General features: G+C 37.7%; 1 protein-coding gene across 1 annotated transcript; it reads left to right on the top strand.

The window, feature by feature from the left end:
* The first annotated feature begins 2,128 nt into the window (after window positions 1-2,128).
* On the top strand, window positions 2,129-13,991 carry LOC150084313 (uncharacterized). Its single transcript, XM_090375160.1, has 5 exons — window positions 2,129-2,275; window positions 5,969-6,075; window positions 7,095-7,177; window positions 10,501-10,596; window positions 13,820-13,991. The coding sequence occupies exons 1-5, from the start codon at window positions 2,162-2,164 to the stop codon at window positions 13,951-13,953; spliced, it is 534 nt and encodes a 177-aa protein (XP_090231286.1). The 5' UTR covers window positions 2,129-2,161; the 3' UTR covers window positions 13,954-13,991.
* Window positions 13,992-14,373: the final 382 nt, after the last annotated feature.

The raw sequence follows: 14,373 nt of genomic DNA, 5'->3' as shown, positions 1-14,373 counted from the left end.
GAGAGAATACAAGAAACAGCACCGTATTCGGCAGTCACGGGCTTGAACCCGGGCCACTCAAGGCATGTGTACTTATGCACCCGCGCGCCTGACCACTCGGCTACGGCGGCCTCTTATTATAATTTTATGTTTTTTTTTGGTAGTTGTTGGCGCATAGGCTTCTGTGGCCATAATGCACCTCCCAACGTCATTGCAGTACTTTGATCCAAGCCCGAAGCGGGAATCGAACCCGCGACCTTTGGGTTGCCAAGCAGGCACCCGGCTAGCCCGGTCGGCTAACAGGCGTCAGACTGCCAACCGTCCAAGAGCTACTGAGACAGCTGAACTTCACGGTAGATAAGGTTGCGCTGTCACTCAACCAGCCTTTTTCACCCTGGCATGCTCTAACTCCAGCACGTGAATTCTCTTTTTAAAAACTGGATGAAGTCAAATACTCGGCGTACTAACTACCTTCAGCTCTACTCACAACACCGAGCTGAAAATTCTGACTTCACAGTTTACACAGACGGCTCGAAGCCAGAATCATGCTTCGGATCTGAAGCTGTCTTTTCTCACTGTAGTACATCCGAGCAGATTCCCCCTGAATGCAGCATATACACAGCAGAGGATGGTGACGATACCACTGTGCTATAAGCGTACATTAAACCGCTTCCATAGTGCCGAGACGACACTGCGTGAAACATTAGGACTGTCCGGCTTCTAGCCATCCAACGGGTCCCCATCTCAAAGAATAATCTAAATACGATGACTTGCCATCTTGAGCACTGGAGATGTGGCTATCCCACTGAACAAGCCAAATAACGGGAATGGAGTGATGTGGTCGCAACTCGTGTTTTTATAGGCATGAATAATTTCCATAATGCGCGACTCTATAAGGTACTAGATCGATTAATATTGACTACTTGCATTCGTCGACGCTGTTCACAAAAATATTTTGAAGAAAAACATTTTGTTCTGTTAATTTTGTAGAGCAGTGTACTATAGAACCCTCGGGGAACTCGACCTGATGGTTTTAGATTAAAGGAACTAGCAGAAGATTGGTATATATACTTCCATAATGTCTCCGAGATCCCGATCCTCAATGGTCTGACATCACCTCTTGTAACATCATTTCCAACAACGGGGAAAACAATCTCACTCATACATAATCATGCAAAATATTAACCAGGCTTCGCTAAAATTTATACTGATGGATTCAAGTCTGAGAGTGGAACAGGTGCAGCAGTAGTACTTTCTGACATTACCATTTCTGTATCATTTCCCACAGAATGCATTAATCACACTGTTGAATTAACTGCCATAAAGCTCGCTCAGTCTAGGTAACTATCCAGTTGATCTTTGAATTTCTTCAAACTGTCAGCCTCAAATTACCTGCGAAGGCAACTTGTTCCAGTAATGAATAACTGGCTGGTTGCTCACTGATTACAAAATGAATATACAAAGTATATATAAAGGACAATGGACACGTTAGAGGCCAACACTTCTGCTGGCCTTTCTATGACTTTTCCCGTTTGATCGAGTGGAGTGGCCTGTCTGAATCCCTCTCTTCTTTCTGTATTCGCGTAAGAGAACCAGATTTAATGAACATCTAAATTTATACTTCAGAAAGGACGGGCGTGTTCATTTTATATTTTTAATTAATGAGTTCTGACAGTTGTCCCTGTTAATCTAGTGGTCCATTCGATATTATACCATCAAATTGATCCTGTTTCGTGCTTTCGTTTAATTACTGGCAGAATACGTTCTCTGCATTTTGTCTCCCTATCAGGCGGCTGCAGGTGGGCAGGAGCAGCAGTGCGTAGCATACACTTCTTGATTAGACCGGGGTTCGAGCCCGTGATCACCAAATACGGAGGATGCGGAAAGGTCAGGGAATGACTACAGCATATCCCCAGAGCAATATGGCCTTAGTTGCTAATGCTCCTAAATTAGCTCCTAAATTAACAGTCTCCCTATCGTTACATCTGGCAGTTCCTTTGAGATTTCGAATAGCATGTGTTCCAAAAACGTCACGTTATATTTCCTGTATGTGCCGTCTTACATCATATCCTTGAATTTAATGCAGGCTCAGACTATATAATAGCAATCAAATTGCGCTCTACTCGTTCAACCATCTCAATCCAGGAACAGACTTCGAAGACAGTTTGCAAGCAATTTGAAGATGTTTGTTTTACTTGCGCTTCATTTTCTGTTGCTTAATGTCGTGTACGCAACCGATAAATATAAGAATTGTACATTGAGAGATGATTGCATCCCAGACTTCGACAGCAGCAAGGTAATAAATAACCAATATTGTTTAAATCGTTGGTGATTTTACATTTTCGGTGTTCTGATTTTATATTTTCAGTTTCATATTTTAGTGTTCTTCAGGATATTTATACAGTTTGTAAAAATAGTAGTTGAAGTTTGGTAATAACCAAACTTCCGTGTTTATTTTGTAGATAAGTAACGTTTTGGTACATTTATCGTACATTTACCGCTTTTTGTACCACTACAAAAAACTTCCTTTTTTTGGTAGTTTTTCAAGTAACTTATGTTACATTGAACTCTAGAAAAGACTGGTATCAACGATTACTGGTAATATTTATAGAAAAGGCTGTTATATTATTTTAATAAAAAGTTAAATTTGGTGTGATTTGTCAATCCCAAACGATAACTGGTGATATTGCAAAAAAATATGTTGCATTAATTCCAGAATATACGCAGATAACTATCCTAATGGTCAATAGCTTATTTACAAACTAGTAAAAGGTAGGAGGGTGTGGGGTTAAAATCTTAATTCAATTTTTTTATTAAAGTCTACATTTTATTCTTGCATAATATTACTACTCGCTGCTTACTCTACCGAATCAACGTTAGTTACTGAGTTAGCGTCGTTAGCGCCATTTAGGAAGTAACGTCATTTGCGTAATTTAAAATCTAACAACCACCTAATAGGAAGTGACGTCAATTAAAATTTGGGAAGGCTCGAAAAGCTGTTTCTAAAAGGGAAAATGTTGCAAGCAAACCATTGGTTACTCTTGATAAAGTTTTATAACCGCCATTGCCTATTAAATTTGGTTTAATGAAAATTTTGTCAAAGCAATGGATCGAAATGGAGCAGGTTTTCTCTACCCGAAAGAGGAATTTACTGGAGTCAGCGAGAAAGAGAAATCAAAGAGGGAATGTTTGTGGGACCAAAAATAAGAAAACTGATGAGAGATGAACATTCTGAAGAACAGTTAAATGAAGTTGAACGAACTGCATGGAACTCACTTAAAAAGTTATTGAAAATTTTTTAGGAAATTTCGAGGCTGAAAAATTACCAAGAGATAGTTAATGAGCTTCCAAGACCTATGAAGTTATAAGTGCAATATGTCCCTTAAGATTTATTTCTCAGATTCACATTTGGACTTCTTCCCAGAAAATATAGGAGAAGAGAGGAGCACGGGAGAATTTCCATCAAGCTATTTTCGCAAAGGAAAAGAGGTACCAGGGCAAGTGGAGTCCAAACATGCTGGCTGCTTTCTGTTGGACGCTGAAAAGAGATTTTCCATAGACGAAAGACAACAAGAAATCATCAGGAACTACATTCTAATTCAATTAAAGATAACAAGTTCATCTTTCTAAAAAATCGGGTTTTAGTGCCTGTATTTCCAAACACGTTAAAACTGTGGGTGATGAACAAAAACTAATTTGAAATCAGCACAAAAACTATAACTTAAAAACAGTTTTGGGTGATTACGATCCAGCAGACATGAAGTTCTCTGTGCAGAGAATTAGGCTCAAAAGAGAGAGAATCCTCGCTATGATTTCTCAAATAATTGCTTGTGCAAGTAAAAGAGATTGTAATTCCGCTAAGTAAAGCAATTATTCTGTCCAAGCATGGTTAGTTACACCTGAAAAAAAAAGACACTGGAAAGATCTCAACAATTTCTCTTCAATGAAAGACTTTGCAAAGATCTCTTCTTTGATTGATCTCTTTATTAAAAAGGTTCAAAAGTCAAGCAACTTGCGTTGTCTGCCTTTTAGATCTTTTTAACGAAGGTTGGTGAGATCTCCAGAACGGTGACTGATGATGGAATACTTCTATTATAAAAAATATTCATTTATTGCAATACAGCAAGCCCATCACAACATATGGCTAGGGACAGATAATTTGGTACAAAAGAAATAAAATATAAATAATTGAAATACATAGCAGTATTCATCTATACACAAACAATGATTAAGAATTATACTCGTTTATGAATAAAACACTTCGCGGTACAGTATATTTGGCTTTCAGTTGATAATTACTGGGTTGGAGGAAGTTGATGTTTTAATCCCTTCATCTGATTGGAAATCTGAATCCTGCAGTCTTTAGAGTTGAGTAATCTTTTTCAATCAATGTAGTGAAGATTTATGAGGTGAAGGGATTCATTGAGGAATATTCTGTCCATGTGTTTGAGTCTGGAGAGGTTGGATTTGAATTGTCGTTGGTTTCCTGAATTTTCTGTGTTGAGAGCTGCTATTATGTTAGCTACGTTTGGTGAATTGCTTACAGAAGTAATTAACTTTGCAAGAAGGATGACTCCAGACTCGTTGATCATCTGTTGGAGAAGCTTTGTGTTTATGTTTTCATAAAGCTGTTGCCTGGATATTGTATGGGGAAAACGAAGTTTGCTGTCCAGCCATCTAAGAACCCAATACTCTAAGGCAAGGAATTTCCTGACGATAACTTGAGAAGCACCAGACCAGATATCAGAAGCATAAAACAGTATGGGAAGATGCATCTTTGAAAATGATTTTTGACTGTTCTTCTGCCTTGAATCGCTGCAGTTTCTTGGTTGATTAGCCATTTTTCTTTTTGAATTTTTTGAGGAGCAATATATAAATAGTGAGAATTAAAAGAAAGATTTTTGTCAAAAACTACTCCTAGGTCTTTGTGTGCATAGACATTTGGAATTGACGCATCTACAATTTTAATTTCTATATGGTTTGGTTGTCTCTGTAAGAAACAAGTTATTTGAGAAGATTTGTTTGTATTGTTGATAGTCAGATTGAGATCTCTCAGATACTTGATGATTTCATCCATCTGTAAATTCGCATCATGGCTAACTTTGCGAATATCATCACAGGCTTTGAAATTAATAAATAGCTTTAAATCATCGGCATATGTCAGTAGATTTGGATTGTTTTGCAGAAGCGGTTGTAGAGATGCTGAAAATATAGTACTGGAGAGCACACCTCTCTGAGGAATGCGTGTTGTTGCTTTGACGAGAATATCATCGGTACTAGTGGGGGAGAGGAGATATTTGCGATTTAGGATATTACCATTACGTCAACGAAAAAATGATTTTTCAGTATCTTAAACGCTTTCTTATGATCTATTTTGTCGTTGTTTTTAGGTTTTTAGGAGCATCAGCGACTAAGGCCATGTTGCTCGTGTATATAGTCTGTAAATTGAGTGTATTCTGAGGTCGATTTTTCTGTGTGCTGATGAAGTGACGTATTTCTTCCACTGTACACATCTTAGTTCGTAACTAGGTACCTTTTAGAGCTGACTATATTGAGGTTTTTATGGTTTTCAAAGGAAACAGTGAAATAAATGAATGAAAGAACCATTTTTGCTGTTGTTACGTTATGTTAGATTCGAAGGCTAAGACTAAGCGAAGGGGACAGCTATAGACTTATAGAACTGGTTCTGGAAATTTTCCCTTTCCTTTATCCAGAGGGGTTTTATAGTTTTATACCTACCAAAGAGGCTTATTTTTAATAAGAAGCCTCTATGATAGCTTAACCAAACCGTGTTGGTACCTATGAGAGGAGGGATATAGCGAGGGAAAGAAAGAGTTGTGTGTGTGTGTGTGGGTATGTGACCGATGCAGGCAGAGTTTCTGTCTTGCTCGCACCGTATGGCTGATACTAATACTGTAATCATATTAATGTTTGCACCTATATTGTATGCATTTATTTCGAAATAATCTTCTCCCTTTTTTTTTAACAGATGAATGGAGTGTGGTACATAGTCGGTAACAGCGAGAAGTTTCATTTGTGTTCCAATATAAATGTCAACATACAGCCAAGCGGAAGCGGAACCATTGAAGAATTCGTGTAAGTCAACTCTTAATTTATAACATAAATTTTGTTTGTACTCCGGGACCGCTACTCAGGAGTGTTTATAAGAAAGAAGTAATCAAAAATTACTGCATTTCGTGGTGTCCTGTGGATTTCAACACGGGTGTGAGTATAAACTCCTCTCACTCGATTACGATCGTGCTATATTGAGTGTAATGCTCAGTAAAGTGCTCGTGTAAAATTCTGAAGCAACAAAGGCTATAAGGCATCAGTGTACTGTGTCTGTTACTAAACTATTATATTTAGGCCACCCGAATAATTAAATTCATCTGCTTATGTCTGTTAATTGCGTGTGTTCTATGATCGAGTTGTCTGTTTGCTGGACGAAAAACCCCAGTTTCTGGGGGGAAAAACCTTGCTATCTACGCTTGAGACCGACTAACTCAGCCACTGAATGAAAAAGCCCATTAAAATTCCTCGCGTCATCGACGGGATTCGAACTCGGGCCTTTTCCACCTGGTGGGGGAAAGACGGTGACGATACCACTGTGATGACGATAGCATTTATGATGACTATCCTATTTGAAAGCATCATGACACCATTTTAACATTGAAACATGTAATTATTGATTTTGAAATGCACGCCGTTTACGTTTTGGCGCTTTTAACAATCTGACTGAGCCATAAAGAATTTGTTGTTCCCTTCATTAATATCTGCTTTATTTAATATTATTAATATGTAATAATATTTAACAAAGAAGGTATGTCCGCAATTTTTAACTTTTTAAAAACTACAAACCTTTATATACGTATATAAATGTTTTTTTAATACCCATCATGTATATCTGTTTTGTCAGATTTTATTTTTATCTAAATTTACTAACCTTTTAACAATTTCTACATATTCATATATCATTGTTTATTTAACCTGTGTCTTATTTAAATATTGGTCTTAGTCGCCCATGTGTCATAAAAACCAAAACCGAGCCAAACTCCATTGCCTTTTAGTTGACACATCCTTTATATAACTGAGTATGTTCTTCATCTTTTCTACAGATATGACGATCGAGAAAAATCAGAGTCGATCACAGTAACCCAAGATAGTTCATGCCATTCTAAATATGATTTCAGTAGCGACTGTAAGTAAAATAATTTGTTGTTCCCTTCATTAATATCTGTTTTATTTAATATTATTAATATGTAATAATATTAATCTCTGGCTTCTATTCTATAATCCAAAATGAGCAAAAACAAGTCAGTTACAATGTTCAATCCGTTCATTTCACACAAAAAAAAAAAAAAAAAAAAACTATTACATTAGTCCACCCGAATATTTAGATTCATCTGCCATGCTGTGTGTCTTATACCTGTTAATGCGTGTGTTCTATGGGCGATTTGCCTGTTTTTCTGGACGAATAACCTTGCTACCTACGTCTGAGACCGACTAACTCAGCCACGGAGTGAAAAAAGCCCATTAACGTTCCTCGCGTCATCGAAGAGATTCGAACCTGGGTCTTTTCCACCCGGTATGGGAAGGACGGTAACGATACCACTGTGCTACACGCGCAGACTTGTGGGTAGCACAGTTGGTAGGATCGACTTCCTCCTACACCGAGTGGAAAAGATCCGAGTTCGAGCCCCGTCGATTATGTGAGGAATTTTTATGGGCCACTTTCATAACGTGGCTGAGTAAGTCAAAATCAGTCGAGGGTAGCATGCTGTTTTCTCCCAGAAACTCTGATTTTTAATCCAGAAAAACAGAAAATCGACCTCGGGTCGATTTCAAAATATGCAAATAAACCCAGAACAATTCAGCCTAGCAGACTACAGAATCTATCAGAAAGTTTGAACATTAAACTCGATAAATCCTCAGAGAATTAAAAGATCCGAATCTCCCGTGGACTAACTTCACACTTTCTTCTGATGAATACTTTCAGCAATAGGGTAAAGTTTGTATAGCAATATTAATATCCAACGACTACATTTTGCTTACACACAAAAGTATCCCCACTTTGCCAAGATTTACACTGATGGTTCAAAGTCTGACAATCAAGTAGGTACAGCTGGGGTCTTCCCGAAAACAACTGAGACAGTTGTTTTCGGGAAGTGTCCCTTCCGGGCGAATTCAGCAGTTATACTGCGGAGTTCCACGCCATCAAGCTTGCCCTGAAAAAGATCTCACTCCTGTCAATAAATAAAAGCATAATATACAGTGTGTTTCAAAAATGGTGGTCAATAATTTAAAGGTGAAAAGTACAAACTAAAATAAGCAAAAAAGTCCCAGTGAACATCGGGCTGCAAATGAACCGTTTTCGAGATAATGCACATTTTCTGTTAAGATTCGCCACTGACTATGGGAGAACTAGTTTAGCAAAACGCTGTGAATCCTTTGGAAGGGTGAACATAAGATAATACATTTTTAATTTTTGGTTTCAATACCACAGGATTTTACGAATTTTACATGTTACAGGATGTTACAAAAGGTGTTCAAAATGCTGTCCTTGCATCCGTACGCAGTTTTGTAGTCTTCTCTACGTTGAGTTGCGAATTCTCTCGGGCATTACTGGGTCATTTCTGATTTGCTGAAAGACTCCTTCAACCCGACGCTACAATTCCTCAACTGTGTTAATGTCAGAAGTGTACACCAAGCTTTTTACATGACCCCAGATATAAAAATCCATAGGATTTAAGTCCCGTGATCTGGGAGGCCACATTACAGGCCCATCTCTACCTATCCACCGTTGACCATACCTTCTAGTTAGATACCGAGTCAGGAATGGTTCTGAAAACATGAGACAGATTTCCACCATCTTTCCTGGTCTCCACATTCACTTGATCTCAATCCTATTGAAAATGTGTGGGATACGCTGGAACGGGCTATTCGACAAAGAAGACCTCTTCCTTTGTCCCAACTACGCGATATCTTGCCTGGAAGAATAGTTTCGATTAGCCCAAAACGCATTACAATACCTTAGAGAATCCATGCCGTGCTACGCACATGTTATTATTCGAAATAAAGGTGGCTCGATTCGCTACCAAATAAAGGTTCGTACCTTTATTTGGTGAATAAAGGTACGAACATAAGTGATGTACGCAGGTGCGTACATCACTTATTTTACTGCAATTTATCTCCTTAACATTCCAAGAGATCTACCATTTCTGCCCTCTTTTTTTTTTTTCTTTTATTCGCTTATGAGATCTAATTTTCAACATTCTTAGCTCTTTGCTACTTTCTCATAATAGTTTTCATCAGCATCTTACGTAAACGTAAGGTGCCAAAATGGAATTTGATTTTTTTTTTTTTTTTTTGGTAGTTGTTGGTGCATCGGCTTCTGTGGCCATAGTGCACCTTCCAAGGTTTTTGCAGTACTTTGATCCAAGCCCGAGGCGGGATTCGAACCCGCGACCTTTGGGTTGCCAGGCAGGCACTTTACCCACCTGGCTAGCCCGATGGAATTTGACCCACTAATACAAAAACCTTTGTGGTTTCGAGAACATATATATCCCTTAAATATTTCTCCATAACATTTTTGTATCCTACATGATGCACCAATCTTTTCAGTTAATCGAGTCCTAGAAACATCTCGTTCGATTATAGTCTCCTCTCTTCAATTTGATTCCTTACCTTTGACCGCACAGATTTCTTTAGATAAACCCGCTTTTATAGTATTGAGCACACTGCTGCCTATTGTTCTTCACTGTCAGATTTTTGATAGTTTCTTTGCGTAATGAGAACTGGATCTAGAATGTACGAGACCATTTTACTTCCTCGGGCATAATGGGGTAAGTAGCAGTCGTCCATTTGTTAAAAAATTGTAATCGTAAAAAGTATTTCCAATCCACTTATTCCAATCAGTAAGAGGTACGTTGAAGTCCCCCATAATGAGACAATCGTACTTAGTAGCCCATTCTATCTGCCTATTTCCAAGAGACATTTTCACTATTACATTCCCCAAATGTCATCTTCTGTTAACCGCAAGCTGGGTCCTCTTCAAGAGGGGCGCTCTAGATACACTGCACCTGAGCCCCGACACAAACGGGGTTGCCTCAAATCTTAACTGCTGATAGAATTTGATTCTATTATATTTTCCTTTTATTAATTGTTGTACACAAGGGCCCTCAGAAAGAGCTGAAGTGTAACTTTATCCTATTCCAATGACCCGAATCGATTCCGTGCCATCTTCCCTAACTTCCCGCATTAGTACTTCTAAACCCTTAACGCCTTCTCAATGATTGTATGGAAAAACTCTTGCACATCCCTTATTTAAGCGAATCTAACATTACAAAAAAATTCCACCTTGCAATTAAAGCCACCCATGTTGAGAAAAGTTCTCTCCCTATAAACATTGCTGTGCCCTTCAATCCTGGAGCCTAGTTAATAAATTATGAAACGAATCTATTTATAATATATATTTTAATTTTGTTTTGGGTTTGTTACGCCATAAGATTTTATTGTTTTTAGATGATTTTCTCAGTGGACAGTTCATCGTTATTAAAGAAGATAATGATTACGTAATTGTCGAGATATGCTGCGAGATATTAACCCTGGATAAATCTAGTGAGTAACTGTTTCTTATTGCAATGTGATATCTACACTGCCGCCTAAAAGCTTAGAATCACAGGATAATGATAACAGTTTCCTTTCTTTTTTTGAAATCAGCTATGACAATGTACGGTTAATATAAAAAGTATTTTAAGATTTTTATAAAGCATTTAAAAACAGCAAAAAATATTGAAGTGATTAATATTGACGATTATACTAATTTTTCATCAAAATATCCTCCACGAGAGGATATTTTGATGAAATTGTCTTTTGATGAAAATTTGATAATTGTCTTATAGTATACAATTTCTTCCACAAAGTCCAGAGGATATTGCTTTACGTTCAGGAATATTTTTATAGCATTTTTTCTTAAAATTTCATCAATTCTGACGATATAACCCACAACAAAAAAAACAGAAGCAACCCGAGATCATGATGGAACCACCACTATGCTTGACTGTTTTGTAGGTACTAAACAATATGGCACCACTTTTTCTTCAGTTGATCGTCTTCGTGAACTCTTGGATCTTTTGGATCCAAAAATTTCAAATTTGGATTCATCCTTCCACAGTACGTTTTTCACTCATCAATTGTGCAATGTCGATGATCCTTAGCCCAAGTCAATCGTTTCTTTCGATTTTTCGGTTTTAAGAAGGGTTTTCGGACCAATACACGCCCACGAAGTCCTTGTTTAAAACGAAGTTTTCAATGGATGGAGACACGGGAATTTCTCTATTCCTATTGAACTCAGCATGGATTTCAGCTGCAGTAAGTTGTGGATTGCGTTTAGAAATTAGCGCGGTCGTTATGGTCGTGGTTTGTCCTTTAAAATGTCAATCTCCTTGAATCGTGGAATGGCAGTTTGTACTCCTTTAAATTAAACATCTAGTTTTTTTGTCAATACTTCTTATGGAATTACTTTCTTTAAACAGGGTTATAATAGCATTTCTTATTTCAACACTCCGTTCCTTATTGCTTGCAATGTTTATCACGAAACACACAAACCTTACACCAAACATTCAGTATTTTATTTGCAGAATTACTGTGACAGGCACAATTTGGCCTTAGTATATGAATTGACTTTTAAAGGAAACACACCCAAAAAACCTTGTAACCTCTTTGCCACCTGTTCCTGTTCCCTCTATGTTCGAACAATGCCAAACAGGATTCATTTATGTGGCGGTAAAGACCAACCTCCCAAGTCCAAAAACGGACCACCGTAGACTACATACTTTTTATGGCTTGAATTGTAGAATTCATCAGGCACTGAATAACGTGTAGATGTATAAGCATCTTATGTAGGGCGGCTCAACTCCATAATGAAACACCATGATGACACAGAAATCTTTAAACCACTAGAAAGGTGGATAAGGTTGTGTTTGCACAGTGTAAGTGGTGTTGCGCTGTTTAGTCGTTTCTAGTCACTTCGTCACCATGAACGCGATTATCTGAAACGTCTGCCCCATAATGAACACTGAACAACAGCAAATTTCTTTCCTGAACAACTTCCAAGCTTTTGTTCTCCTTCGGGCTCTTCCCAGAAAGCTCAGGCAACTAAGCTCAGGTCAGCCTTGCCAGAGCACCGTTTCCTACTAACCTGGACCGGACCCCCGTTTTGATGGACTGTAATTAGGGGGTCAGTGGTTTCCACTAACCCCCTAATTTAGCTTAGGGTCAGTGGAACACCACTGACCCTAAGCTAAATTGCTAGATGAACAATATATCAACATAACTCCACACTAACCCGCACTATCTAGCCTTTACAGAGTCTGTATACGCCATAAGAGGAATAAATGCAGAGTTGAGGGAAATCTCTGGAGCCGCTGAGCATTATACACTATATACCATGAACAACATCAAACTGACAATGTCAGTGTCAATCCTAAGAGAATAACTATTGGTCCACTCACTACCAAGTCAGTGAGTGAGTAAACTCTACCCTTTTTTACCGAGAAATGCTTAGACTGGTAATAGTACATTTAAAACAGCAAGGAGACTTCGGTCTGGACTTCGGAAACAATGACTCAGAAACATCCAATGTCATTTTTTAAAACTTTCAGCTTTGGTGATACTCCTCTCATTTCACTCTGAATATCTCCAAAGGCCTCATTATCTCTGAGGTGGGACTTGCTGAAATGTTACAAAAGAAAAGGTGGAGCCCAGGAAGCGTACGACAAGTTATTCAAGCAAAACGAAGAGAAATAGAAAAAGAGATGGATCTCTCATCTCTACATGTGGAATTATTCTCGCTTTAAAAGTACTACTATCTTTACAATAAACATTTAATTCAATCTACTTAAATTGTTTTATATGACCTTATCCCGGCTATGAGATGAACATGCGTCCACTCTTTGCAAATATATACACAAAACAGTCCTATATATATTCCCCTCACAAATTTCCTTACAATTTGTTTTTACACACAATGATTTGGGTTATGCTCCTGTATCCCTGTACCTTTCACGAAATCATAATTATACTCTTTGTAATTTTAAGTTCTGGTTACACAGCTGTCCGCTCCAATCTGCCTCTTCACAGGCTTCAATGCCTATGATCCTTTATGGGGATCCTTTCAAATGGATAAACGAAGCCAATTAACAGAATCATCATTGATATTTGCACACTTACATTACCAAGTGCCGGTTCCCACATTGACATATAATTGCATAAGGTATCAGCCTCTTCATCAGACTTTTCCATTTGACCGGCTGCTTTATATAAATATCGAATGGACAGTCGACGCAGTAGTGATCATTATCTAAATAATCTTTAAACTAAAAAGCAGCAAATTATCCACAAACACCCGAAAACAGCCTCATCTACTCGCGTACACTATGTCCATAAATTGCGTGTGTTTCTGGTCGGTTTTCCTATTTTTCTGGTCGAAAAACCCTTGTTTTCGAGTGGGAAGAAACCATACTGTCCACGCCTGAACCCGAGTAGCTCAGCCATGGGCTTTTATTAATGAATTAAAGAAAAGTGTTGATTTTTCTGTATATGATGAAAAGGGGGTACTTTAAAGGTGCACTGTGCAATAATCACCAATTAAAGCCCATTTTTTTATCAATCGACATTCCAAGTTAGAAAAGAAGTTTTGTGGATTTAATCTTTAGTGGAGAAGAGCTCTGACGACAATTTTCATTAATTCTGTAATTAATATTTTGGCGATTTTATTTCGTTGTTGTAACTGATTTTTTCTTTCTTTCAATATATAAACTAATAATTTCAAATCTTTCAGGTATTGTGCTTGTTGCCGCACGAGAAAAACACCTGGATGAAAAAGATAAGGAAGCGGTGCAGAACTTTATAAAGGAAAAAGACATAGGCGTTGAAGAAATAGAATTCATTAATCAGGTTGAAAATTGCAAATAGAGATGAATGGGAAGAAATAACGGAAAATTTTCTGGAGATGAGAAGAAATAACGGAAAGAAGGAGGAATATCCATCAGTTTAAATTCTTTTGTTATAATTTGATCTGTATTCGACTAAATTCGACTGGATCATGAATTGATTAAATTTCTTTGCAAGTTCACAATATAGTCCGATTTCTTAACACAACTTCTATGGTGTTAATGTTATTCAGTGCAGTCAATTTGGGTTCCTTGAGATCTCGCGCAAATAAATACTTGATTAGTTTCATATACAGATCCAATTTCTTTCTTTAACGATATCCATGCCGAAATAATTATTATACAAATTTACAAATCATTGATTTATAACAGATTTTCCAACTGAAAGACCTGAATTCGAATCCCGTCGATGGCGTGAGGAATTTTATTGGGCCTTTTTCAC

Source organism: Mastigoproctus giganteus, chromosome 6 (genome assembly GCF_048544385.1).
Source record: "Mastigoproctus giganteus isolate SK-2022 chromosome 6, ASM4854438v1, whole genome shotgun sequence".
Classification (NCBI taxonomy): Eukaryota; Metazoa; Arthropoda; class Arachnida; order Uropygi; family Thelyphonidae; genus Mastigoproctus; species Mastigoproctus giganteus.
The sequence above is the reverse complement of the archived record's forward strand: the minus strand, read 5'-3'. Positions and strand labels throughout refer to the sequence as shown.

Coding starts and splice junctions, on each gene's coding strand:
- LOC150084313 (XM_090375160.1), top strand. CDS start 2,162: ATGTTTGTTTTACTTGCGCTTCATTTTCTGTTGCTTAATGTCGTGTAC. Junction 6,076..7,094: donor GGAACCATTGAAGAATTCGT/GTAAGTCAACTC, acceptor TCTTTTCTACAG/ATATGACGATCGAGAAAAAT. Junction 10,597..13,819: donor ATTAACCCTGGATAAATCTA/GTGAGTAACTGT, acceptor CAAATCTTTCAG/GTATTGTGCTTGTTGCCGCA.